The sequence below is a fragment of the Anguilla rostrata genome, chromosome 7 (genome assembly GCF_018555375.3).
Source record: "Anguilla rostrata isolate EN2019 chromosome 7, ASM1855537v3, whole genome shotgun sequence".
Taxonomy (NCBI): Eukaryota; Metazoa; Chordata; class Actinopteri; order Anguilliformes; family Anguillidae; genus Anguilla; species Anguilla rostrata.
The window spans coordinates 39,844,492-39,870,794 of NC_057939.1; the positions used below are offsets into that span (position 1 = coordinate 39,844,492).

The 26,303-nt window shown below is 40.3% G+C and overlaps 2 protein-coding genes across 6 annotated transcripts; both read left to right on the top strand.

The window, feature by feature from the left end:
* LOC135259684 (fatty acyl-CoA hydrolase precursor, medium chain-like) lies at positions 1–9,047 on the top strand. Of its 2 annotated transcripts, XM_064344303.1 has the most exons (12): positions 1–166; positions 319–452; positions 658–811; positions 1,013–1,117; positions 1,364–1,465; positions 2,716–2,859; positions 3,129–3,206; positions 3,519–3,666; positions 4,511–4,672; positions 4,786–4,858; positions 8,477–8,660; positions 8,705–9,047. In XM_064344303.1, the coding sequence occupies exons 1-11, from the start codon at positions 17–19 to the stop codon at positions 8,649–8,651; spliced, it is 1,425 nt and encodes a 474-aa protein (XP_064200373.1). In that variant the 5' UTR covers positions 1–16; the 3' UTR covers positions 8,652–8,660; positions 8,705–9,047. The 2 variants fall into 2 exon arrangements, with proteins under 2 accessions (XP_064200373.1, XP_064200372.1); XM_064344302.1 differs by having other exon boundaries at positions 8,477–9,047.
* A 3,186-nt stretch (positions 9,048–12,233) lies between these two features.
* setd7 (SET domain containing 7, histone lysine methyltransferase) lies at positions 12,234–25,422 on the top strand. 4 transcript variants are annotated; one of them, XM_064344304.1, is made up of 8 exons: positions 12,239–12,495; positions 16,396–16,525; positions 17,604–17,805; positions 18,185–18,377; positions 18,970–19,051; positions 19,926–20,043; positions 20,557–20,714; positions 21,158–25,422. In XM_064344304.1, the coding sequence occupies exons 1-8, from the start codon at positions 12,456–12,458 to the stop codon at positions 21,345–21,347; spliced, it is 1,113 nt and encodes a 370-aa protein (XP_064200374.1). In that variant the 5' UTR covers positions 12,239–12,455; the 3' UTR covers positions 21,348–25,422. The 4 variants fall into 4 exon arrangements, 2 of the variants coding, with proteins under 2 accessions (XP_064200375.1, XP_064200374.1); XR_010331352.1 differs by lacking the exon at positions 21,158–25,422 and having other exon boundaries at positions 12,234–12,495; positions 19,940–20,098; positions 20,557–20,695; XM_064344305.1 differs by lacking the exon at positions 21,158–25,422 and having other exon boundaries at positions 12,234–12,495; positions 19,926–20,098; positions 20,557–20,695.
* The last annotated feature ends 881 nt before the right edge of the window (positions 25,423–26,303 follow it).

The window sequence follows — 26,303 nt, forward strand, 5'->3', positions numbered from 1 at the left end:
ATTGTCACAAAAAAAAATGTATTCTAGGTGTCTACAAAACAGGACATTCATGCTGGACTTACTTGAAAAGGTTTCGTTGCACATGGAAGTCCCTGCTGTTTCAGAAGACTGTCTCTACCTGGACATATATACACCTGCAACCTCAACAGCAGAGTCTAAATTAGCTGTGAGTCTAAATGATCCCCAGTGACACAGTTTATGGTTAAAATGATAACAGATGTGTCTTTAATGATCACAGAGCATGGTAAACATATGTCTGTATGCACGTTCACATGTGTATGTATAGATTCTAACTCTTCCGCTTTCCATTGATTCTAGGTCATGGTGTGGATCCATGGTGGAGGGTTTGTGATGGGGTCATCATCACTCCAGGATGCTTCTGCACTAGCAGCATATCAAGATGTGGTGGCTGTGGTGATTCAGTACCGATTAGGAATTCTGGGATTATTCAGGTAAGTTTGCACAACCACATTTTTTTTTTTTTTAATTGGTCATATTAGGGAAAATTGCAGTGAGTAAACAGGGTGGGTGAGTGGTCACCATAGTGGGTGAACAGTGCGGGTCAATGGTCACCGGCAATGAATTAATCTCAATGAAAGAACCGCAATGAATGTTTGTCTTGTGGTCACTAGTATGGTTCCTACATTCCCTACCCAGCACTGGAGATGAACACGCCCCTGGGAATTTTGGATTTCTGGACCAGGTGGCTGCACTGCGTTGGGTGCAGAAGAATATCCGGAGCTTTGGAGGAGATCCGGGATCGGTCACCATCTTTGGGGAGTCGGCGGGTGGCGCTAGCGTGTCGCTGCAGGTGTGAAACTGAAAAACGAAAAACCTGGCACTAGCGAACACAAAAAAAACCTGAGCAGACACAGACTCATCTCATCTCAAGCACGTTTTAAATGTTTTAAAGATGATGTCGAAGATTAGTCCATTTTGTTTTATGCACAACAGAATGTTAAGCTCTCCATTGTTTTGTGTGTATGTGCGTGCGTGTGTGCGTTGTCTGCAGGCCCTCTCTCCCTTATCCTCTGGACTGTTCCATCGAGCGATTGCACAGAGTGGAACTGCAAAAATGAGAGGTATCTTCAATCCCAACCAATTTCCTACTGCCCAGGTATGTAACATACAAATGTCACACTCTTTCTTCAGAATAGCAAACCATGTCATAATGATACACCACAATTGCTATTAAGGAAAACTAGTCTCATCTAATTTTGTTATGTATCTCAGGATTAACTATGCTGTGTACACAGATGACCTGATCCCATGGCCCACTATTGTTGTTGTCCACATATCACCCCATACCCTGCCTGTTAATGGCTGTTAGATGACTCATCATTGTCAAACTGTTAACGTCTAGATGGTGGGTAATATGTCAGGCTGTGACATCACTAGTTCCAAAACGATTGTGGACTGCATGAAGCGGCTGACTGAAGAGGAAATGCTAAAGATTGTTGAAGAGGTGAGATACTCTGAACAACTACTGCCAGAGAGATCCAGAAAGTTAATATTTCAGACTTAGTGGTGACCATTTTGTCTGCACATAGATTTAGCCATCCATGATGAATTTTATCAGTGGCCTTGACAATATGATTTTGACATGGAAAATATTGCATGCGACCAACCAACTTTGACAAATTTGTTACTTCAAGAAATCAGGTTTCTAAAATATGTATCAATATATAATTGTCACGTGCCTCAACACACCCCTGAGGTGGACAGGAGAGCTGTACACAGGGACATGACATAACATGATTTTCACCAGTGCTGGGGAGTTGTTGGAGAGGGGAGTTGTTGGAGAGAAAAATCAAACAAAAAGCTCTCTGTTCAATCTCACGGGATCTGGCTAAAATAAACGAAACGAACAAAGGCAAAATAAACAAACCACAATTCAGCCTTTCAGCTTCAGTGGGCGTGGTCCTCCAAGTGCCCCGATCCTCCCCTACAAACTGAGCCCTGCCACAATAATGTGTCCTCATTAGTGGTGTGCATGGAGTCACGCAGGTTGTGCATCATGTAATTGGTAGCACTTTATTTGTGCTCATGTTAATCATAGAGTCTATTAAGTGTTATTTGCTGATTTGTATACAAGGAAATATACAGTTGATAGCTTTTTTGATTGTCAAAAAAATAAGTACTTTAAAGAAAAAGGGGTCATAAAAGGTCTGGCTAGTTTAGAAGGCTTTTGCATTTAGCATTCCAGTAGCATTCAAGAACCTTTCCACTGGTGTATTAAAATATTGATGATTCATCTTGCGAAATTGTTCTCAGATGATATTTCACTGTGCAGGCTGCTTTGGAGTTATTTGGAGCCTCTTTTCTTGCTTTAGACCACAAGCACCATATGCCCTGATGCTAAGCATTGTAAAGCTGGCAGGTCATGAGAAACTTCTCTAAATATGTAACATTTACAAAACATGTCCAAACCTACAGTAAAACTTAAAAAAATACCATATACCACAACAAGTGGACTATCACTTTAAAGCAGAGTTCAAGGGTAATAGGTGTGGAAGTCATAATTTGTGTCACTTCACATAGCCGATTGGACCAGAAACAGAGCATTTTCTCCTAGGGTTGTTCTCTACATTGGATGTGAATTTTTTTTAGGATGACATACTGACCCTTAAGTAAATCATGACAACTGTATGGAATAAAATGATGTCTTATCTGAAGAAATTTGTAATGTTCAGCTCTGTTTAATCTCCTTTGAAGGCAGCGCTTACTTATTTTTTGGTGACAAACGATGGACAGTTTCTCACAAAGTCGCCAGAGGAGGCCTTCCAGAATCATGAGATCCACAAGGTTCCATTTATGACGGGCGTGACAAACCAGGAATGTGGGTGGCTGCTGCCCAGTGTAAGCTATCTTATTTTCATCATCTCAAGGATCATAGGTGCTCTGAGATCAAAGTCAATGAGATACACTCCTGTGGACAATGTTGGGGTTAATAATTAATACATTTTATTCAGCTTGGTGCTAGTTAAGCCCGGCTCTGTATTTGGATGATGATTTTTGAATTAACTGCGCTCTTTGATATGGCTGTTTGTTGTACATTTGACAAAGCTAATATTAAATAGCTAATGGAAGAAAGACATTCTCCCTCCTCCCCCCACCCAAATAAACAGTTCCTGGCGCCTCAAGGCTGGGAGGAAGGAATGGACCGAAGCCAAGTCTTGTCAGTCATGTCATTTTTATACCAAGAGGTGAGAGATCAGTGAAAATGTAGAGGTAACATGAGGTCAGATAGCATGCATTAAATTACTGATGAGGACTGTGAACCTGTTCAGTGGTGTTGTTTGATGCCGGTCGTTGATGAGGATTGTAATGTTTTGTTAGAAAGCTAGAGGGGATTCCAGATGTATGACACAACGGATTTATAGAATGTCACATGCAGTCAGTATGTCCCACTGTTGAAGCATCTCTTTCTCAAGGTCCCCCCAGTCTCAACGTGCTTTATTTTCTCCTGGTTAAAGTGAGATATTAAAGTAGCCTACCGTGTGGGACTTGTTTCATAGCCGTCGGATGAGAGGATAAAGGAACTGATGGCAGATGAGTACCTGGGCACTTCGGAAGATCGGCCGGCGATTCGGGACAGCGCCTTGGAGTTGATGGGAGACGTTATGTTCACCATCCCTGCCATCCAAACAGCCAATTCCCACAGAGGTGAGACCCTGAAGGTCAGAGGTCATCCTAAATCTACATGGCCATCATGTTGAAGAACTCTCTGTTGTAGGGATGAGACAATTGCATATATTGAAATGCATATGGATACATTTATCGTTATTTTATTGAGTAGTCCTCCATTTAAGCAATCGTGAACAGATTCAAATGTCCAAAGAAGAGTAGTTCCCAAGATGCATAAGAACAGAAGGGGAAAAGAAAGAAAACAAAAAATAAACACCCCATTTGTAATTCCCAGACTATTAACACGCCCTCAGTATTCCTCAGTTTAAGCATTGTAACAACTTCATACCATATGTTTTCTGACACACAGTCTTTGATATGCATGTATGTAAATATGAATGAGCTGAAATATAAAACTGTTTTATGAAGTTGAAATGTATTCAGTGGTTCCCAAATGGGATAATGAGTGCAAAGAGTACATGAATATTGACAAGGATTTAAAAAGGAGAGAAACCTTTTTTTCAAAATCTTTTTTTTTTGGATAATAATTATGCAGCTGTATGCTAAAATGTTTTACATATCTATTTTTTAAAAATAGAAATGTTTTAAGTGGATAAATCATATTCATATTAGCAGTATTCCCCTACTATCTCCCACATCAGTGGAAAAACAATTTTGAGAGGTTTTAAAATATCAAAATGGGTTTCAATAAATCACCCAATGAAAAAGTGAAGCACATTTATGACCTAAACAGCTAGATTGGGCAGTTTTATGAAGGTACTCCAATTTACCTCTGCAAACACCATCAGTCTCCTGCTTTAAGAGGTCTCTGCTGTCATGTCTGCGTACGCCTGTGTGAATGTCCCTCTAACCCTTCCTTCAGACGCAGGTGCACCCGTCTACCTGTACGAGTTGCAGGAAGCTCCCAGCTTCCTGCAGAAGAAGAGGCCCAGCTTCGTCAAAACAGACCATGGCGACGACCTCATGTTCGTATTTGGCTTTTGCTTCCTGGACCTAAATGTCACAATGGAAAGTACTTCGAAAGGTAAAAAGAAAAAAAATTGCATTGAATGCAGTCACAATGGCGTGCTGCGGATGTGTTGGAGCTGATCATTCGACAACCATACCGAGTATCATAGTATGCCTCCTCTCTCTCAGTCCAGTGCACAGAGGAAGAGCAGGAGCTTTCCAGGACCATCATGGCGTACTGGGCCAACTTCGCTCGCACTGGGTAGGGCCTATTAGGCAATTTGAGAGTCCTTTTCACAAGTAACAGAGTGACACCTAAATCAAAATCTGGCCTTCAAGGCCATTAGTGCTGCTAGATTTCTTCTCTACCTGATAGTTAATTGATTGATTATTGCCACTGATTAGCCAGAGATCAGTCCTGATTAGAGGGGACGAATGAAAACCAGCAGTGCTTACTGGCCAGATTAACTAAAGGTCCAGTTTCAAACAGGGATGTGCGTGGGGGGACACTTTTAAAAAGAGTAAGTTCTTTGATGGCATACAGCAAAAGTGCATTTTGTTTACTGGTTGGCTGCACAGTAGCTGTAATCATGAAAAAGACGTCCAAAATGGCGTCCAAAAAAATAAGAATTTGAGTCACTGTGGAGTAAAACATACTTTGCCATTTCAAAATAAAAGTGGCACAAGTATATAAGATTGAGCTGTGAACCACAAAACCCTTTAGTTTAACAGCTATTTGTTTCTGTCCCTTGATGATCTCTCCCACTGTGGGAGATTATCTTTGTGCCAAGCTTCAGATCCCTGCCTGTATGTCTGTCAAACTGTCTGTACGCTTAACATGGGACTTGGGGGGTACGGTGGTATACCTTTGTTCTGTGGAGGCTAGTGTTATCCTTGAGTTTGCGCTGTTGATGTTAGTGTTATTGTTGTATTCATTATTAGTATTTTTTGATGTTGGTGTTATCGATGATTGATGACTTAAGTACAAAAGAAAATGACCAAACATAACGCACACACTGGGAAATCAATTCTAGGATAGTTTCATGTTGTGGTTTGCGTCCTTCCTTTTAACAAAATCTAATTTTGGGGCAGTGATCTACAGTGCCATGAAAAAGTATTCCCCTCCTTCCTGATTTACTCTATTATTGCACATTTGTCACACTGAATGGTTTCAGATCTTTACATAAAATGTAATATGAGACAAGGGAACCTAAGTAAATACAAAACATATTTTTCAATTATTGTTTCATTTATTTGATGAAATACAGCTAAACGCCCATATAACCCATGTAAAAAATGAATTGTCCCCTTAGTTACTCAATTAACCAAATTTAATTTTTAATTAGATTCAGCCGGCTGCACACAACCAGGCTTGATTGTAGCCTGCTCTGTTGAATCTAAACCTCACTCACATTGGACTTTACCCAAGTGAAGTAGTCACCACAAAGGTTTTACAAGCACACTATGCTATGATCAAAGTAAATTCCAAAAAAAATTTGTAGAAATATATCAGTCCACAAAGGGTCACAAAGCCATTCCCTAGGCTCTGGGACTCCCTCGAACCACAGTGAGAGCCATTATTTCGCAATGGAGCACTGGTGACTCTTCCCAGGAGTGACCAGCCTGCCAAAATTTCTCCAAGGGAGCAACAACAACTATTCGTCCAGGAAGTCACAAAAGATCCCAGAAGAACATCCAAAGAACTGCAGCCCTCTCTAGCAGTAAACAAAGGCAGTGTTATGACTCTGCTGTTAGAAAGAAACTGGGCAAAAATGACATTCATGGGAAAGTAGCAAGGCGGAAACCACTGCTAACCAAGAGAAACATGAGCGCTCATCTCACGCTAGCAAAAAAAGCACCCAGATGACGCAAGTCTGCATATGAAGAAACAAAATTAAAGTTTTGGAATGCCCTAGTCAAAGTCCTGACTTGAACTCAATAGAGTTGCTGTGGTAGGACCTGAAATGAGAAATCAATGCTCAAAAACCTACCAAAAACCTACTAGTAAAGCAGTTCTGCAAAGGAGACTGGGCTAAAATTCCTCCACAGCGATATGAAAGACTGATATTGAATTATAGGAAGTGTTTGGTTGCGGTTATTGCTGCTAAATGTAGTGCAACCAGTTATTAAGTTTAAGGGGCTATTACTTTTTATAATTTGAAAGGGGTAGCCCACTAATACGTTTCCCAAGTGTAAATTATATTTACATGTGAATTACAAAATAATGTTACAAATTCAACAACTGTGGAGCAAGCAAGTTTACCAGCTAAATTTGTGTGATTCAGAAACAATGCATTTTTAACACTATAAAATACCACATCTTGCTACTGGTATCAGAAAAGCGTTTTACTTGAATTTCTGTTGTAAAAAAAAATAAATAAATAAAAATACCGAACAAATAAACAAAAGCCAACTTGCATATAAATGAAAACATTCATACCACTTGAGTGATATAAATGTTGCTCAAGTGTATGGGGTAGAAATGACTTATGATTGTACATTCCATTTTGAGTCTTGTTGGATGTGCAGAATAACCTCAAGGTCATCACAAATGTGAATATTAAGTGAATGATGTGCAATATGGGAAGTTCAGTGATGTATGTAACATCCAAATCCTCAGGAGAGATATGATTCATCTGGCACTCCACTGACTCTCGAGCTATGACCTCAGATTTCCCACAATCCACATGTATGACAGTATATGCTTGAGTGATGGAATTCCATTATCAGTGTAGTAATAATCTTTGCAACTATTGTTGTGGTGAATGTTTCGGATTTAAACAATAAATCGGTAATAGTGCATTAGCATATCTAGTTGATACCTGGAAATTATTAGAAACATAAATTTGGGTAATATTAATAGGTTATTAAAGTAGGTCAAACCATTGCAACCTAGTTACAGCAGTGTATCCCAAGTGATATATTACCGTAAGTGAGAACAGCACCTGGAAAAACATTAAAGTATGTGGATTTATTGGCAAGCAGGCAAGCTGTAGCTTGGTTTTGCACTGAATCCTAAACATTCTACTCTTATAAGTGGCTCACTGTTTCGTTTTTACAAGCTTATAAATCAAAAACTGCAAGCCAGTGTAAAGAAACTGCAGCTAGACATTCCTCCACAACGATGTGAAAGACTGACATCAAATTATAGGAGCGTTTGGGTTGCTGTTATTGATGCTAAAGGTGGTACAAGCAGTTAATAAGTTTAAAAAGGTAAATCCTTTTTCACATGGGTGATATGAGTGTTTAATAATTTGAAAAATGTGTTTTGTTTTTACTCAGGTTCCCTTTGTCTAATACTGCATTTTGTCTAAAGGTCTGAAACCATTCAGTGTGACAAATATGCAATAATGCAGGAAATCAGGAAGTGGGCAAGGACTTTTTCACAACACTGTATAAGACATTGTGCCGGTTGCTCAATGTTCAGAGTTTCAAGTTTCCATAGATGCTAGTTGAAGATCGGTTTACTTTGGTTCCCTTTGTCTAATATTATGGTTTGTCTGAAACCATTCAGTGAAACTATTCGGTGTGACTAACATACATTAAGGAAATGTAACATACATCAAGGTATGACTAACATACATCAAGGAAATCCGGAAGGGGGCAAATACGTTTTCACGACACTGGACTTAAAATTGAGGACAGTTTGAAGATAATGGTTCAGATTTGCAAATTTAACACTCCGTTAGAAAACAGTCTTCAATCCAAATCATGACTGAGTTTAGTGACAGGATTACCTGTAACCAAATTAATTATTGACAGATGACTTATTTTATTACAGTTATTGCATTGATATATTTACCTTTGGTTGCTCTCAGTCCGTGTGTCACCAGTGTTTGTATCGTGTGCCTGCTTGCTTGGGCGACCCCTTACACTGCAGGTCCCCTAACGGACCGGGGTTGGTTCATTGGTCGCAGTATGGCCCAGATGAGGAGTTCCTGGCCCTGGGACTGAAGCAGGAGCCAGGCAAGAGTCTGAAGCGGGACCGCTATGTTTTCCTGACCCAGACATTACCAGAGAAGTTGCGCATGCAGGAGAAGCACAGCGAGCTGTAGAGAGCGCTACTCCACGCATCCAAACATCAAATTAGCAAGATTATTTATCAAACATTCCACCTAATGTAGAAAACACAAATCTACCCCTTTGATATTTTTTGTGATGAAAGGAAAAACGTTTTCTTACATTGATTCATTAACTAGCAGACAACCTAACTGTGAAAACTATTCATTTTAGAAGTATGAAAAGATTTTGTCTGAAATTAGATAAAGTCCTCTTAATATCTGTGACAATAAAATGAACAAAAAACACCATGTATCTAATAGAAATTTGTGTAATTATTTGGTTATTAGACCTTAGAAGATTTTCTTTTAAATTTGATTAAATGTTCTTAATATCTGTAACAGTAAAATTAATAGAAACCTATGTTTATCTAATAAAAATTACCATCATTATATTTGCTCATTTGACTGCTTTTGAAGATTTTGCTTTAATTAGATTAAATCCTCTTAATATCTATAACAATAAAATGAACAAAAACCTATGCATGTCTAATAAGAATAGACATTATTATATCTGGGTAATTGACTGTTTTATTGTGACCCTGATGTAATTTCATCACTCAAAAAACCTGTTTGAAGCTGAAGAGTAAGTGAAAAATACATTACATGGCCAGAGGTATGTGGACACCTGACATCCAACATCTCATACACAATTATGGGCATTAATATGGAGTTGGTCCACCTTTTGCTGCTATAACAACCTACACTCTTATGGGAAGGCTTTATATTACATGTTGGAACATCACTGCAGGGATTTGCTTCCATTCAGCCAGAAGAGCATTAGTGAGTCAGGTAGCGATTGGGCGATTGTGCCTGGCTTGCAGTTGGCTTTTCAATTGATCCCAAAGGTGTTGGATGAGGTTGAGGTCGGGGCTCAGTGCAAGTCAGTCAGTTCTTTCACACCGTTCTATATGGACCTCACTGTGTGCCCGGGGGCATTGTCATGCTAAAACAGGACAAGGCCTTCCCCAAACTGTTGGGGAAGCACAGAATTGTCTAGAGGGTGATTGTATGTTGTAGCATTAAGATTTCCCTTCACTAGAACTAAGGGGCCTAGCCCAAACCATGGGAAACAGTCCTAGACCAACGGGTATTTTCGCTTCTGAAATCAAAGTACAATTTTAACTGCAGCCATGTTCCAAAGGGAATAATACTTTCACCACAATTTAAGCAGTACAATAACGCATTGGAAATGATTGTTCTGCCTTCAAATATATACTTTTTTTAAAGTGTCTTCCATAAAAACAGTTTGAATTATGACCACATCACTGCTCATACCTGTAAGTGATTGTAAATGTATGAGGCTGTATCATACAGTTTTTTAAAACTGTATCAGTCCTTAAAGAATTCAGTTAATAAGGTAGTAGTTTTTCAGTGGTGGACATAATTTCATGTTAGCAGTATCTGTGAAACTGAAATTTTAAAGGGAATCCATTTCAGGCACACAGGCAATTTCTTGCAGTTGCTCAGCTCTTAGTGGAAGCGGATTGGTTTTCAGATGATGAAAAATTTTGGAACACAATGTCCACAAAACATTGCTTTCTATTTAAATATGGGTTCTCACTGAACTCAGATGAACTTATTAAGGAGAAATAGTTCATCGGAAGAAGTGCTTAAAAAATACACTGTATTTTTTCCACATGTCCACTAGAGGGTGCCCATCAAGCATGTAAATGCATTCATCTGGAAAACGCTGAGGAGACAGAGGCTGCACAGTTACCTCCATTTTCAGAATTTGTGTATATTAATTCATATTATTTTAAATTTGTATATTTCCATAAAAAATGAGTTTCCCTTGGCTTTTAGCATCTCAGAGAGGTACTTTTGTCAAAACAAATACATTAAACTCTGCTTTTGCCATGGCTTATCTTTTCCTGGTTGATTTAAATTAAACTTATTAGGATGTTAAGCTACTTGTTTAATAATATGTGTATAATACTGCACATACAGAACTTCATAGATCCACATTTTGTTGATGGTTGTAAATAAGAAATCTGCCCAACTGGGGGGAAAAGAGAGGGCAGGAAACAATAGTTCATTCAAATTCCTTAGAATATAATGTCAGTGAATGAGGCACATAGCGAGACAGTTATGAAAGTAAAAGATGTTGCCAAAACCTGCCATGTATCTGTTGTGACAGCAACAACAAAAACAATAGTTTCCTATGAACATAACATGCAAAAACATGAGGTGTAGTCTTGCCCACAAAAATTCAGGAAAACAAAATAGCCTTGTTGGATTACCAAGTATGTTTCTGTGATGATGCCATAGGCCTTGGGGGAAAGTGGCCTGTAGTATAGTGCCATAAAAATGCTCCATCTTCGGAACAGATGAGAGTGATGGTGTGATTCAGAGAGTGGGTTGTGAGTCAGAAAAGAGATTCTAATCAGATTCCTATAATACCCACCACAGCAAACTGAAAACGTGAAGTACCTCCAGTGTTCCCGGTACTGTGATGATTAATGGGAACTGGCAAACAAGTGACCCCCCACCCTCCCTGATGTCTGATGTCACCTACACAGGGAACTGCAATCCCCCACCTTAGGCATGATGTCATCTATGCAGAGAACATTAAAAGGCTCACGTCATGTTTCACCGTTTCAACCACAATAGGCTACTCATTCACTCCACACCCTTCATATGTTTCCGGGGGTATCGCTACATTTTACGCAGCGCAGTACTTATTAGTCAATATGGAGGAACTTTAAAACTAACATTCAGAGATTCACATATATGATCAAAGGAAACATTTTCATATCGCATTTGCTTTTATTTTTAGTCAGTAATGCATCAGGTACAACCAGTCAGGAAAAAAAACAAAACTGCATTAGATGATACATGCATTCAGTAGAAATGCTGCATGTAGAATTCATTTCCATACATTCCATTACATTTATTTAGCAAAAGCACTCACCAGTGCACCCAACAATCCCCATATATTACAATGTGAGGTACTCTGAACCAAAGTGCTAAGGTCAAAAAAAGCTTAGATACAAAATAGAATGCTAATGAGAAATTACAATTTGGAGTATTTATTCACTTTCAAAGATACCATGCAACAACATATGCTTACTTACAGAATAATATATGGAATTTGTATTGTAGGTGTGACAGAGACAGAGGTACAGTTTCTCCTACATTGTAGAAGATAAACAAATTAATAAATACATTTGGGAAACAACACAATTTGAATAAACATAAAAATATAGTTTGCAGCTATTTAGTTAGATATGAGAGAAAATGTCGATCCTTTTGGGAAAGTGTTCAGTATATGATGGGGTGCCACACACAAGATTTAAATTATTATTTTTATATATTTTTAATGAAATATTCATAAGCATTCTTTTAAAATTAGTATGCATACATGTGCTGTCATTGATATAGTTGATATTGCTGTTAATATTGATTTAATTTTAAGTCAATTATTTGGCAATGTTTTGTATGGTCATATCATTAAATCATATTTAAATCTGAACGTATTTTAATGAATAACTAATTGGTTGCATCGTTTTAACTGTTAACGTAACATATCTCTGAAAACAGTTCTTGTCATAATGGTGATGAATGAAGCCTTTGCCTTTAAAAGTGTGGGCCGTGCAGTTGTTGCTTCTTTGTAACTGTCAGTCGTGATGTAGCACTGGCTCAGAGGGTGATGTCAGCTTTTCTAGGGAAGGGGGGGTCGACATTACAGCAAAGTATTAGAATAATATACGGGAGCTGGTAACAATAGACCGGAATAACGCTGCTTCAACACTGCACTCTGCAATTCTACTGTGGTTAGAGAAAGAGCATCAAACAACCATGGATAGCGATGACGAAAATATGGAAGAAATCGTTGAAGGTGAGTTATTAAAAATTAGTTCACGTATTTTTTCATTTAGGCGCATAAATATATGTCCTACTTGCTGTGGGCTTGTTTTTAATTTTAGAGCAACTTTGCTATGTGTGTTTCATAATCTGTAGTTAGCTTAGCTTTTGACAATCTTGGTGGGCCCATCACAGGCGGAAATGTTGTCAATGCCAGGGAGTTTATTTGCGAAGGAGACCGGTAACTGAGGGGCTTGGTGTCGGAGAAGTAGGAGACTAGGTACCGGCATCTGCTTTTAGTCTTCAGACTGCAAACATTTTTAAAGATAGAAACAATAGCTGTGATAAATATGTATGCGAATGTTGCAATAACTAAATGTTAGCTTTATTTCCAATGCCGCTTTATTATGTTACAATTTGACTCTTAAACGCTGCCTATGCAATGTTACTCTTTTAAAATATTGCCCGACTGCTGTAGGCTGTTTCTTTGCAAGTAGCTGAACATGCTGTGTAGCCTTACTCTTTCACATGTGGTATGCAGTGTCTTGAAGTTTAAATGTGTCATTGGTACGTGGTATTAAACCATACCGCTGTTACAGTTTGCTACTCATTATCTTATTAAACGGCAACTTTCCATGCTGACTAGCAGCTGGGTATATTTTCGCTGAAAGTTTTCAAAATATTTATTAAAGTTCCTATAAATTGTTTTCTAGTAGTTGTATATTTTGGTATTGTCAGACGGCCGTTTTGTATTCTAAATATAGGCTATGTGCTCTGGTAAACACTCATTCGGGACACAATTGTTAATTTCTGAAATAGACGTAAATGTTTGTATTTAATATAACATCCCCATGCGAAATATGTGATTTGCCAAAATCAGCTCTTACTAGGACTGTCCTGGAAGGATGCAGGGTTTTCTTTACACTTCAAACTCAACAGCTGTTTCGGACCCAAGCAACCAGGTGAAGTGAGTTAGGCGAACTATACAGTCAACTGCTTTAACTGATCAGTTAGTGCTGAGCGACCATTAAAACCAACACAGCCTGCCACTCTCCAGAACCAGGGGCAAAACACCTGCATTAATGTGTTAATGGAGGCCTGTCATGGTACAAGCCTCAGTATTTTGGGGGGGGAAAGCATTCAGCTCTTGGCTACATAGGCATAATGCAATTTAATAGCTGGTATGTGAACATCCGACACATGTATTATGGGATTTTTGGCACTGAACCTTTATCTTAATTTCACATGAATATAGGCATATTTGTTATAGGCCTATTAGAGAGGGCTTGCTCAGTAACAAGATATAGGCATTAATACAGGGGATGTTTTCTGGTGGTGCACCACTTGATTTTTAAGAACGTTTGCAAAAATATGAACCTTGGCGATGCAGTCCATCTTTAACATCATTGTTATTATCACAACTCATTACAGAGAAACAACTTTAAGAGCTGGAGGCTGAAGATTATCAGGTTCCAGACAATGAGATAACTCATGCCTTATGTTAAAATGTTTAGGCGGTGCATACCAGATGATTCTAAGATGCATAATATCATAGTTTATTTGGAATGGTTATTGTCAGTGACACCAAGTTAATGTTGGAAACATTTCTAGTGAATATGTGAACTTTGCACTTGTATTGCTGTGTGATGCATTTGAAATAAAATGGCACTAAGGCTATCAGGATGAAATAGGTTTGATTTTTAATTTTGTGCTTTGAATATTTAATATAGAAAGTAGGCTAATTGCTGATTTTCGAATGTAGGTCATATTCAAATTTCTCACCAAATCACTAGGTTTTTGATTGTTTGATTATTTGATTACTAGTAAACATGCATCATTCAGTGCATACAGTGTATACTTGTGCTTTGGCCTGATACACAAATTCTGTGTGTATAGAACATGTAAGCTAGTTGTCCAAAATAGGGTAGGCCTAATTATTGAACGATTTCATGCTACAGTAAGAATGGTGTGTCTGTCAAGGGGACGTTTGGCAAATCTGTATTGACAATGAAATCTTGTTGCTCTACCCTAGTTTTCAGTGCTTCTCTTGTCAGGAACTTGGCTACATGAACTTCACTCTAAATGAATGCCAACAGCTGCCTCTGTTGGAGAAAACACCATAAAATAAAATAAAAAGGCCCTAAATGTCTGAAGCTTGGAACAGCGCTCTCACAATCTGAGGGGAGTTCTGTTTTGCGAGTAATTTGAAATGTCGGTTCCAAGTGGATAAAAGGGGAGTCTGCACAAGACAGTACACAAAAGGCAGCCTTAAAAAAGTAAGTGTCTGAAGGAATTATTGTTTATTGTTAACGTTATTAACAGATTATTGTTATGACGATGTCGGACCATTGTGTGTTACAGAGCTAAAAAACCTTAACACGTGCATGACGAATTGAACGTGTGATCGAGTCATTTAGTGTTAAGATTGTTCCGGAATGAAGGAAGCGTTTTTACTGGGTAGGTCTAACAGTAGGCTCTCTGTGCTGGTGGTCGCGTGAAAAGCTTGGGCGTCTTCGTACCGACCAGGCGTTGTAGGCCTTAGGCTTCTTCTCTCTTCAGCTGTGCTAATGTGGCCTTGTGCATTCCATTCTCTGTCAATCGGATCGTCAGAATGCAGGCAAAGAACTGGGCCGTGAGATGGCATTCATATGGTCCATTAGAGTGTGATCTTGCATGATATACGATATATTAATGGCACTCAGTTTTGTTATGGAAATGCCCGGTAGGTAGAACAAGCTATGAACCAATGATCGAGCAGTTGAATAAAGGTGGTCGGCCTACATGCATATTTAGCTTTCTCCCAAAATGCCCTCCAAGTTATCCCCATATATTAAGCATGGTGCAAAAATGTCAGTGGTATATTTTGCATAGTATGCGGATTGCATGTAAAAAAATTATTTGTAGTCAGTAATGCATCAGGTAATAGCAGTAAATAAAGTTAAAAAAGGAATGTAATCCGATTTTTTTCCACAAGGGGTGGGTTCATCCTCTGCTTATGATGAAATAATGGTGAACTAGCCAGTGAGCAGTTTAAATTGTGTTTTATCACTGAATGTGCTCTTAGTAGACTCCTGATAATTGCATCTCCACAGGAGTGTATTGGATTGCTTTTAACCAGGGTAATTTAACAAGTATAATTAAGGTCACTGGGACTATTATGAGACCAGCTACATACTATGCATTTGAACGAGTGTGAGAGTTGTTGGAAGAAGGTAGGAGGTAGAAACTGTAAATAATCAGTGTTCTTTATTCTGCAGAAGGAGAGTCAGTTCACACAACAAGATCTTAATTTCATTTAGCCTATGTAATTCATATCACATCACCCATGTTTACTTCCAGTGTTAGCAAGTCATCGTTTGTTACATTTCACTGGTCCCCCCAATTGAGGTTAATAAGTTTAAAGTCATTGCTTGTGAAAGAGAGCTTGGGCAGAACTTGCTTACCAGTCCAGGCCCCCTCTCATCTAAAAACATAGCATTACCCATTCATTATAAACTATGGATAATATTAATTCGTTGTGTTGTTAAACCATGCACACATGCACACACATATTTATAACCCATCTACACATTTTTAACTCCGACAAGAACATGTAGTGTAGTATTTAGCTACAGTGTGTATCCATGTATTAGGTTTCCTGTAGAGGTTTATTGTCCACAGGTAATCAAAATTTACCTCCTTCCCACTCAAAAACCAATCACTGGGTCCCACACATTAGCTTTATGACTGATTTCTGTTCACATCTGCACTGTCCCCTGTGAACTTTCATTTTTGTGCATCTTGGCACAACCTATTTAATGTAAATGCATATTTAGAGGTGAGCGACAGTAATCCCGATGGGAATAATTCCCGGACGGCGGCGAAGGGTCTCTTCAGGGGGTAGCCGCCGCAACGAATAAACGTCCTCCTTTCTCCGCGCGCTTCCTCTCCTCAGGACCTCTCGACGAGGACGGCCAGCCGCACGGCTTCTGCACCGTCACGTACTCGTCCAGCGACCGCTTCGAGGGCACGTTCGTCCACGGGGAGAAGAACGGCCGAGGGAAGTTCTTCTTTTTCGACGGGAGGTGAGGAACAGCGACAGATTGTGATACTTTTTTTTTTTTTCTAAAATAAGAGACCTTTAGGCCAGAATTCTTCTTGACCTCACTTTGGCTCCTGTTAGTGTCGCTTGTCCTAGATTCTTTCTGTATTCGTGCACTGTTTTTGGGCGTGGCCATAGTGTGGGCTGTTGGAGGGGTGGAAGGGATGGGGAATGCCTACCACAGGTGGAAAAACAACAGTAGTTCGCCTCACAGTTATCAGTTGAAATGTATTGATTGTTATTTCACTTAATTTGGAAAATGTTTGTTAAGGATCCAATGCATATTTTACAATCAACCCAAAGGAAAGTGAGACGTGCCTGCCAAACATGCAACTAGTTGATGGGTTATACAAAGCAAGCTTGTAATTTTTTGGTATATTCAATATATACTTTCCCTGAGTTTTATTCTTCCTGTGGAAGATGATTGGTGTGTCATCCCCTCCGATCAGTTTATTTTTTTACCTAGGGAATGCTGTGGTACATTTCTACAGTAGCACATTAGACCAGGGGTGTCCAGCCTTATCCAAATGGGCAGGTGTGGTTGCAGATTTGTGTTTTAGCCCAACACTAAAGCACCCGATTCTAATTATCGATGTCTTTATTAAAGACCAAGATTAGTTGATCAGTTGAATCAGGTGTCATAGTGACAGGCTAAAGCAAAAACCTGCACCCACACCAGCCCCTTTTGGATAAGATTAGACACCTCTGCATTACACTTTAAAAAAAAATTATGCATTTAGATTGTCTGTGTTTTGTTTAACGCATCAAAAGAAGGTTTGCAACAGTGCAACAGGTATTATGCCAAATGTGGGTGGTGGGATGCTTGTAAATTTCTGAACTGGCTAATAGGATCACTGGTAACAAATAATAATTTGATCCAATAACATGGCTTGTATTGTAACCAGTGGGCGTGCCTTTCAGAGAGGCCCTCACATGTCGATGCATGCAAACAGTGCGCTAATGGTTTGGACGGCGGTACAGCAAAACCGAATTGGTAGATATGGTTCCAACCCTAGCGGAGAGACAGGCCGTCTGACGCAGTGCCCCGCCCCTTTCCGCAGCACGCTTGAGGGGTTCTACGTGGACGACGCCCTGCAGGGCCAAGGCGTGTACACCTACGAGGACGGAGGCGCGCTGCACGGCACCTACGTGGACGGGGAGCTGAACGGCCCCGCCCACGAGCTGGACGCCGACGGGCGCGTCGTCTTCAAGGGCCAGTACAAGGACAACAACCGCTGCGGCGTCTGCTGGATCTACTACCCCGTGAGACCGCGCACGCTACCGCTTTCCCCATGCTGTAAATGTTGGGTTGCCAGTCAGCCACCCCAAGGACTGCACCACATGCTCCCCACATCAATGTGCAGTTAAATGTTTATGATTGCTAATCATTTCAAGTTTTCAAGAAGCTAAATTTAGGTATAATTATGTGCCTTGAATTATGTGCATTATGCTTTATTAACCCTAATTGTAGTTCTGACATTTGAATTTTAGTGTCTAGTTTGCTTTAGATTTTGCATAGTAACAAAGGTAAAAGGCTTAAAGCGTGTTCCAAAAATTCCTATGAATTTCTGTGGGAAATTCCCCTTTTTAAAAAAAATTCCTGGCATTCTGTGACCCTAATCTGGGCTTCGCCGTACGGCAGGACAGGGGCGGCGTAGTGGGCAAGGTGAACGAGGATGGCGAGATGACGGGCAGCGATGTGGCGTACGTGTACCCCGACGGCAAGACGGCCCTGTACGGGAGCTTCGTGGACGGGGAGCTGATCGAGGCCCGGCTCGCCACTCTGTCCTCGGTGGAGAACGGCCGACCGCACTTTGACGACGTCGTGCCTGGCAGTGAGTGAACTCACACTGTGAACCGGAGCCCGACCTGTGCATGTACTGAACGGACTTAGGCTATCATCATACATTACCTCCATTGCAGTTTACCACTTAGGATTGTCCAATTAATACGACGAGTAATATTCTTAGGAAGTTAGGAAGCAAAGCAACATGGGTGTTCTTGTTGTAAGAATTTTGTTGTTACTCTAAATGGCCTGTTCAGAGTGTTACCAGAAATTAGGTGACTAATATGCCTGCAGGCACATCCAGTCTGCAGAATGTTTTGGCTATTGAGAAAAGGGATGGAAACTTGAAGCTTAAGGGGGATTGGGGAGATCATCTATAAAGCATAGGCAGGTATCTTTACATACTCACTTGAAACTAGAGAAATGCCATGGCTGTATACTATCTAGTTTGTATGTAAATGGTAAGTGTAAGTGGGCTAAATGTACTGTATGTACATCATTAAGTATTCTTCTGTTCTTAAGTGTATTTTTTTTAGCTGTATGGTAGGGAAAAGGTGACCAGCTCATCAGTAAGTGCATGGATGGTACTGGGTGGAACTTTGCGCGTTTCTCCCATACATTTGTCCCTGTGATTCCTTCAGGCGCGGTCTACAGGTACGACAAGTCGACCTCCACCTGCATCGCTGCCCACGGCATGCTGCCTGATCCCTACGAGGCCCAAAGGTACCATCCGTTTTGTGTTCTGTGCTCAGGTGCCTTGTGATTGGATGTTCAGTCTTGCACAGCGAAGCAATTTGGGCTAACAGTTTGAAGAATACCCAATTTGATGAATAAAGGTGGAAAAAGGGTTTGGTGGTTAAAAAGCAACCGACCTCACTGGCCTAATGAAAGGCTTGTCCAACCGAAGCCCAGCGACAGGCTCTAATAAGCCGACTTCACCCAAGTGCTGTGAACATTAGAGACTCCTGGGTTAAGGTGACCTGCGTTCTGCCTGCTTTGGCTGCAGCGGTTACCCCGTTCTCTATTGCACTGACCGAGGGAGTTCAGCATTCTGACTGCAGTGTGGTCCAGAGTTCCCACACCGCCTTAAAAACATTAAAGGTGCTCGATTTTCGATGTGATGAATTGAAGGTTGTGAATGCGCTGAGATTTATCATCAAGTGATTTAGGTGCCTAGGTTTCTTTTAGCGCATAAAATTTACAGAACTATTTTTTTTTCCCAAGGCTATACAGTGCCTAGCCTGTATAAAATTAGATTTGTGAATTCAGAGACATATGTTTTCTGTTTCTGCAAGCCAACAATCTCCTTGATGCACTTGTACAAGGGTGATATTTTTAATTAAAAAATAATGATAATCCTGTGATAAGACTAAAAATATGGTCATTAAATTGTATTTAAGATCCTTGAAAGTCTTTACATCTATATTCATTAAGTTATCTTTAAGATCCTTTACTGTCCTTTAAGTCTTTACTGTTTGATGTACTACAGGGGCCCTGTCAATCCATCATAAATGATTCATTGGTGTTGTGTTGATCTCATGTACTCCTGATACACACTGCGCAGTAGGAAGGTGACGTGGTTTCTCTCATTTCCGAGGGTGTATGTGGCAGACTCTTTAATCTCAGGGGCGGGGGAGGGGCTCTTCGCTAAGACCGACGCGGAGCCCAACACCGTGATGGCCTTCTACAACGGGGTCCGCATCACGCATTCGGAGGTGAGAGGGGACTGAACACGGGGAGCAACTCAACACATGGCTCCGCACCCACTGGGTTGAGTTTGACTTATTTCTTTTTCGAATCGCTAAGTCTGATTTACCAGGTAATGCTACCTGATGCCATTTCATCAGACGTATCTCGTCTTCTGTTTGCCGATTCATCCAGTGTTGATTTCATGAATTGATTCATATGTTCATTGTTCATTTATCTGGTGGTGGTGAGTTTTTTTTCTTTTCTTTCTACCTATGTGTATTTTTCACTAATGGGTCCCCCCAGTTTGAGTACAATGTGTCATTAATTGGCAGTTGATGTCATTAAACGTGGGTTCCAAATACCTGTCCTTGTGCCATTAAGTTGATCTAATGTTTGCTTCAAATCGGTCCAAAAATTCCACTCTGAGAAGTTTAATTTCGATGCTCTGCAAATTGAGTGTTGTCATCGCATAGAGATGTGAGTTCTTATGTGAGTTCCTATTATTTTATTGATAATCATGTTGCACTGCTGCACCGTAGGTGGACAGCAGGGACTGGTCCCTCAACGGGAACACGATATCTCTGGACGAGGACACGGTGATCGACGTGCCGGAACCCTTCAACAGCACAGATAAATACTGTGCTTCACTGGGGCATAAGGCCAACCACTCCTTCACTCCTAACTGCACCTACGAACCGTGAGTAGCGCAAGGGGGGACTTTCGTTTCGGGCCTGCATACCTGAACATTGTTGTAAAGGAAACCCTGACTGCTCACTTGGGAAAGGACCCTCAGTAAAAGAGTTTAGGTGGTCATGTCAATGACATGTCATTCAACTTAAATGATGACATTCATCTTGATGTGCAGAAATGCATCCTTGATCTGATCAGCTTTGTTTGCTTAGCACATTTCTATGCTTTGTGGGACAAACTCCCCCCGCGTCCTTGGAAACACGGTAGAACCTCCCAGATATGTAGAGATTGGAAATGCAAGTGATTAAGACAGCTGTGAGGTAATTTGCTGATCATTTTTTGAGGAAATAGTTTCTCATGGGTTGGGGTGACAACAGCAGCATTCACATGGAAACTGTCAGTCAGATGAATAAGCCCTGCCCCCCATACTGCTTGACTGTCCTTCCACAGGTTTCTCCACCCTCGTTTTGGACCCATCAAGTGCATACGCACGGTTAGGGCAGTGCAGCGGGACGAGGAGCTGACGGTGGCATACGGCTATGATCACACACCCTCAGGGAAGGGCGGGCCGGAGGCACCCAACTGGTACAAGCAGGAGCTGAGGACCTTCCAGGGCACTGCAACGAACCCTTCGGAATGAGACCCACGCCCATCCCGACCCCTCACCCTCTAAGCCCCTCTCAGCGCCTCAAACCTTCACCATCTCAACCCCTTAAACCCTCAACCCCTCAACCTCTCAGACCTTCAACCCCTCAAACCTGCAGACCCTCAACCTCTCCACATCAAACCCTCAGTCCCTCAAACCTTCACCCTCAACTCCTCAAACCCTCAACCCCTTAGACTCTCAACCCCTCAACCTCTCAACACTTCAAACCCTCAGGACCTCAAGCCTTCAATCCCTCAACCCCTCTGTGCCTCAAACCACCAACCCCTCAAACCCTCAGCACCTCAAATCTTCACCCTCTCAACCCCTCAACCTCTCAACCCCTCAACCCCTCAAACCCTCAACCCCTCAAACCCTCAACCCCTCAAACCCTCAACCCCTCAAACTCTCAACCTCTCATCCTTTCAACCCTTAAATGTCTCAAACCCTCAGCCCCTCAACCCCTCAACCTTAAACTCAAACCTTCAAACCCTCAGCCCATGAAGCCCTCAACCCCTCACCGCAAGCACGGTCGCACTAGGGACTAACAAGACAGGCAGCGCGTTCCAACACACGTACGCACATTCGCGCGCACACACACTGTGGAACTATGCACTACCGACCAACCAGGGAGTCTGTCCATCTATCGCTCTGGCCACTCTTCTGCTAGCATTTCAACGTGCGGGCCATGGGGTTGTTTTCTTTGGTTTGCTAGACACACTTCAATTCTGTGCCTCTTTTTTTTTCCCCTCTTTCCAAAACAGATGCCAATTACCCTTGCAGTGATGCTGTGCAGAGATCACTGTTCAACTTCAGGCCCCATTAAACAGTTTCTGAACATTTTTTCCTCACCCAGAGCGTTGGAAGTACCTCAGACCTCCTGACTGGCAAAATGCATCTCCGTTTGCATTAAATGTTGGTGCTTTTGAGTGCGGTCAACAGAATTCTTCACTAGTGCAAAATCGTTCTCGCCTCATCTTTGTGCGTCTCCTCTGTCTTCTGTAATGGGAAGGGATGGCTTATCCAATGACATGGGCTCAGGAAATGTCAACCAATTGGCGTTTTTGTCAAAGAAAAATATACAGGCTTATTTATTGAGGAAAGTGAGATGCTTGAATGACTCTTAAGTGTAACTGTCCACTATGCTATTTGCTTGGACGAGCTTAACATCACCATTTTCAGGGTGAACTAGTGCTTTTTGAAATCGGTTATGAAACTGATGCATTTTGTACAAGATGAAGTACATTCACTGTACTTAACAGCTTTGTCCTGCAAGCAGCTTCTGGACCTGGAGTATTGTAAAGGGAGCTGTTTGAATTTAAATGCTTATCATTGGCTGTTTTCTGCTTTCTTATAGGCAGAAAGGTCATTCTTTTTTGTCAAGATAAAATAAATGTGGTTACTATGTGTACTAGCTTTGTGCTTATGAAATTATCTGAATATTTCTTTTGCTACAAGTATCTAATAATTTTTTGAATCTTTAGATTTCCAAGATAAAAATTAAGTTGGGAAATGAAGAAACATCACCACATCACAGTTCACAGGTACAGGCTGTGGAGAAAAGATCCTGAAACCACAAGTCCGATTTCTTCACCAGTTTGTGTGTTCCATGGAAACCTAATCCTGGACAAAAAGGACAACGTTAGCAAATGAACATTGTAGCTCTGTGTAACGTGATATTTGTGCAGCTTTTTATCGCAAATACTGAATCATTTATTCAATGCAGTTATCTTTTCTTTGCTTATTTTTTCCTCAGAAATATTGTAAAATGAAATACCTGCATTTAGCTCTGTATTTAATGCCTAGTCAATAAATTTTTAACCTACATTCAAAGAACAACTTGTAGCTAGATCTGCATCCTGTACATATATGTAGTCTGAATAGTACTCTCTCTGAATGCACATTATCTGCTTGTGTACACTTTTTCCTAACCTGAGGGTAATCATGTAATCGGGTACAAGGCAGCTCTGTGGTTTGTTGTTTGAACTCCTAGGATCCAGTGAGCTGGCTAAAAAAATCTGTACCCTTAGTTTTTGGTCATTAAACCATGTCCCTGCTGTTGCAAGTTGGCAGCCTTTGTGCCTTCAGTGTAAAGAAGTGAGGAACAGGAAGTACATTGATTTTACTATGAACCAAAGCACCTCCCCACCACAAAGTGAACCGTTTCAGAGAGAGGAGGGTGACTGAGGGGCGGGAGGTTGGTTTGATGTCACAGGATTTCGGATCCTGAAGGAACAGTAGCCAGCCCCAACGAATTTGATTTGGAGACCCTCAGCTTTCGACTGCAGGTAGCGCAAGTTTCGGCATTTCGGCTTCTTTACCTTTCCCAATTCAATCTGGCTTCGGTCGTAAGTGCTAAAAATGATACAAAATCTCGAAATAATGTATGGCAACTGGGATGAATTGTAAGTGTCATATATGGGATGTGTGAATTAAATCCAGTTCTATTGTTGACTGACAGTATGATTTTTGGACACCAATATGGTGATGGCTACATTTAAAAAAAAATAAAAAACTTCCCTTGAATCTGTTAACGGTATCTATTCATTGTGCTTCCTGTGTCCTTCCAACTTAAATAAGTTCTTGTTCATGGGGGTCTAATTTGTGTCAACAATTTTGATATGTTATATATACTGTTTGAATGGACCTTTTAAAAATGTGATATCTAATATCCCATGTGTAGCAATAATGTCATGGGTTTATGATTGTTTAAAATTCTGATTATCTCAAATGTGTTTATCAAGGCAGACTTTAAAGGGAAGTATTCCTTAAATATCAGTTTTCTCACGCTTGGCCAAGATGGTGGTATTATCAATATATATTAATCTTTGTATAACAAACAAAAGATACACTTTCATGGTTGAGCATTACTGTTCTTTAACAAGTGGGATTATGTAATGGCTGTTTTAACAGGGTGTATTATCATGAGATCTTTTTGAGCAATACACCATATTAAAGGTGTACATCTTACAGTCACAAAATGAAGGGAGGACTGTAAAAACATGCAATAGCAAATCTGACTGAACTCCCAACATTTTTCATTTGTACTTTAAATATTGTTCTATGGTTAGATATCTAAGATGTATGTTTTGCACAGAATAAGGGCAATGGTGGACACATCTGATGCATTTGTGTTAAAATAATTATAGTATACAGTTGTCAGTCATTCCAGTTGGCTGGGAGATTTTGACATTTAAAAAAGTGAACTGCTTTGTGTTCAGGATTGTGTTGATGGTGATTGTGATTTTTTGATGTAATTGCGGGCTCGTAAGAGATTGAAAATGGTTTTTTGTGTGAAAATGGTTTAAAATGGAGCTGAGAAGGAAGTGAGCTAGAGGTTTTGGACTACAATCACAAAAGTTTTTGAATATTTCCCATGAGCACATTGCAAATCATGGTGCTGCCATGTTTTACTTATTTCACACTTTTATGTTCACAGGCTGTTGACTATTTAACAAATTCATTTTCCAAATGATGGGATTAAGTGTATGCACAGTTTTATTTGTACTGGAGGATTTTTGTATTATATTTCTGACTATGAAACTTGTGCGATGACTGTCACAATTGGCAACCCATGTTACCGGTCCATTTAACAACCAGTATTATGTATTATTTTTACAGGCACTAATCATGTCTTATTGATAATTTTGAACACAGTGTAGCAGGACAGTGCCCTTGCATTAGACATTTGGTGATGAAACTGTTCTGGTGGAATACTTTGAGGTCCCAACCTCACGAGTTTTACGCAGGGATGCCTGTAATCTGTTGCTGTTCTTTTCCTAAGAATTCCTAGCCTTAGATCAGTGGATTCCAATCTGCATATGATCAAATGAGCAGGTGAGCCCATGTGGCGATGTTTACAAGAAGCTGTGTTTGCAGAGTGACAGTGTGAGCATGCGTGTTGAATGTGTATTTTTACTCGTGTAAAGTCGTGTAAAGACAGGTATATGAGAATGGTAGAGTATGTGAAGATGGCAACGGTGAGCCTTTAAAAAAAAAAAAAAAAAAAAAAGCTGTAACTGAGGTGTCTCTTGTGCAATATTCTAAGGAATAATAAAGCATACATACATAACCACTGGCCCTTTCTTTTCAGGTTACTGGCCAATAGGCTGTTTTCGATTGTCTTTACAGTGTTGACCTCGGCCCACAGAAAAATAATTTTCCAGTGTAAATGCAAACATTTAAGTTCTTTGAGACCACCATTACACACAAACAACCAAGGACCCCAAATTTTATGTTGGAAGTTTTAAACTTGGTACATATGGTTTCAATGTAATTTCCCATAATAGACTACTATTTTGCACTATTGTCCCCACTATTATGTGTTTGGCCATCTAGTACTTTTTGGTTTAAAAATGTACAAGTGACTATAAAATGTATGGAATTTGGGGAATAATGGCATAAATTATTTATGTATGCGATTTGTCATCCTTCTCAGGATATTAGATAAATGGGACAAAACGGAAGCTCAAGCCCAATCCAGCTTTATCCTATTTATACCTTTTATTTAATGTATCTAAATACAAATGTAAATGGCCCACCGATGTTACAAAATATGTGGTCATTGGGCTGAGAATAGACCAACTCCGGTTCTGGAGGGTCAATCTGTATTTGCATGTATTTTCCCCACTTCCAAACAAAAAATGTTGCATGTAAAATTAATTAAAGCCTTCACGTACGATTGACTTGCTTCCAAGAAAAAGGAAACCGCGAGAGATATAATGAATAATTTTCTTTATTAGACATGTTAATAGACCCCCTATGACACACTGGAAAAAACGTACCAGATAGCGACGAAACTCCTGGAGCGAAGAGCTGTGGAACCAGCTTTGAATATCATATCTGAATGAGTTCTTTTAACAATCTTACGCTTGCTTTTTAAATTGTCCACGTAAATGCACGTTCCATTTTTGTAGGGTTGCTTCTACCTGTGGCTGATTTCTTTGAGGAATT

Excerpts from the sequence above, each read along its gene's own strand:
- LOC135259684 (XM_064344302.1), top strand. The coding sequence starts at position 17 with ATGTATTCTAGGTGTCTACAAAACAGGACATTCATGCTGGACTTACTT. Across the intron at positions 812-1,012 it reads GCGCTAGCGTGTCGCTGCAG|GCCCTCTCTCCCTTATCCTC; the intron begins GTGTGAAACTGA and ends CGTTGTCTGCAG. Across the intron at positions 1,118-1,363 it reads ACCAATTTCCTACTGCCCAG|ATGGTGGGTAATATGTCAGG; the intron begins GTATGTAACATA and ends GTTAACGTCTAG.
- setd7 (XM_064344304.1), top strand. The coding sequence starts at position 12,456 with ATGGATAGCGATGACGAAAATATGGAAGAAATCGTTGAAG. Across the intron at positions 16,526-17,603 it reads TTCTTCTTTTTCGACGGGAG|CACGCTTGAGGGGTTCTACG; the intron begins GTGAGGAACAGC and ends CCCTTTCCGCAG. Across the intron at positions 20,044-20,556 it reads TCCGCATCACGCATTCGGAG|GTGGACAGCAGGGACTGGTC; the intron begins GTGAGAGGGGAC and ends GCTGCACCGTAG.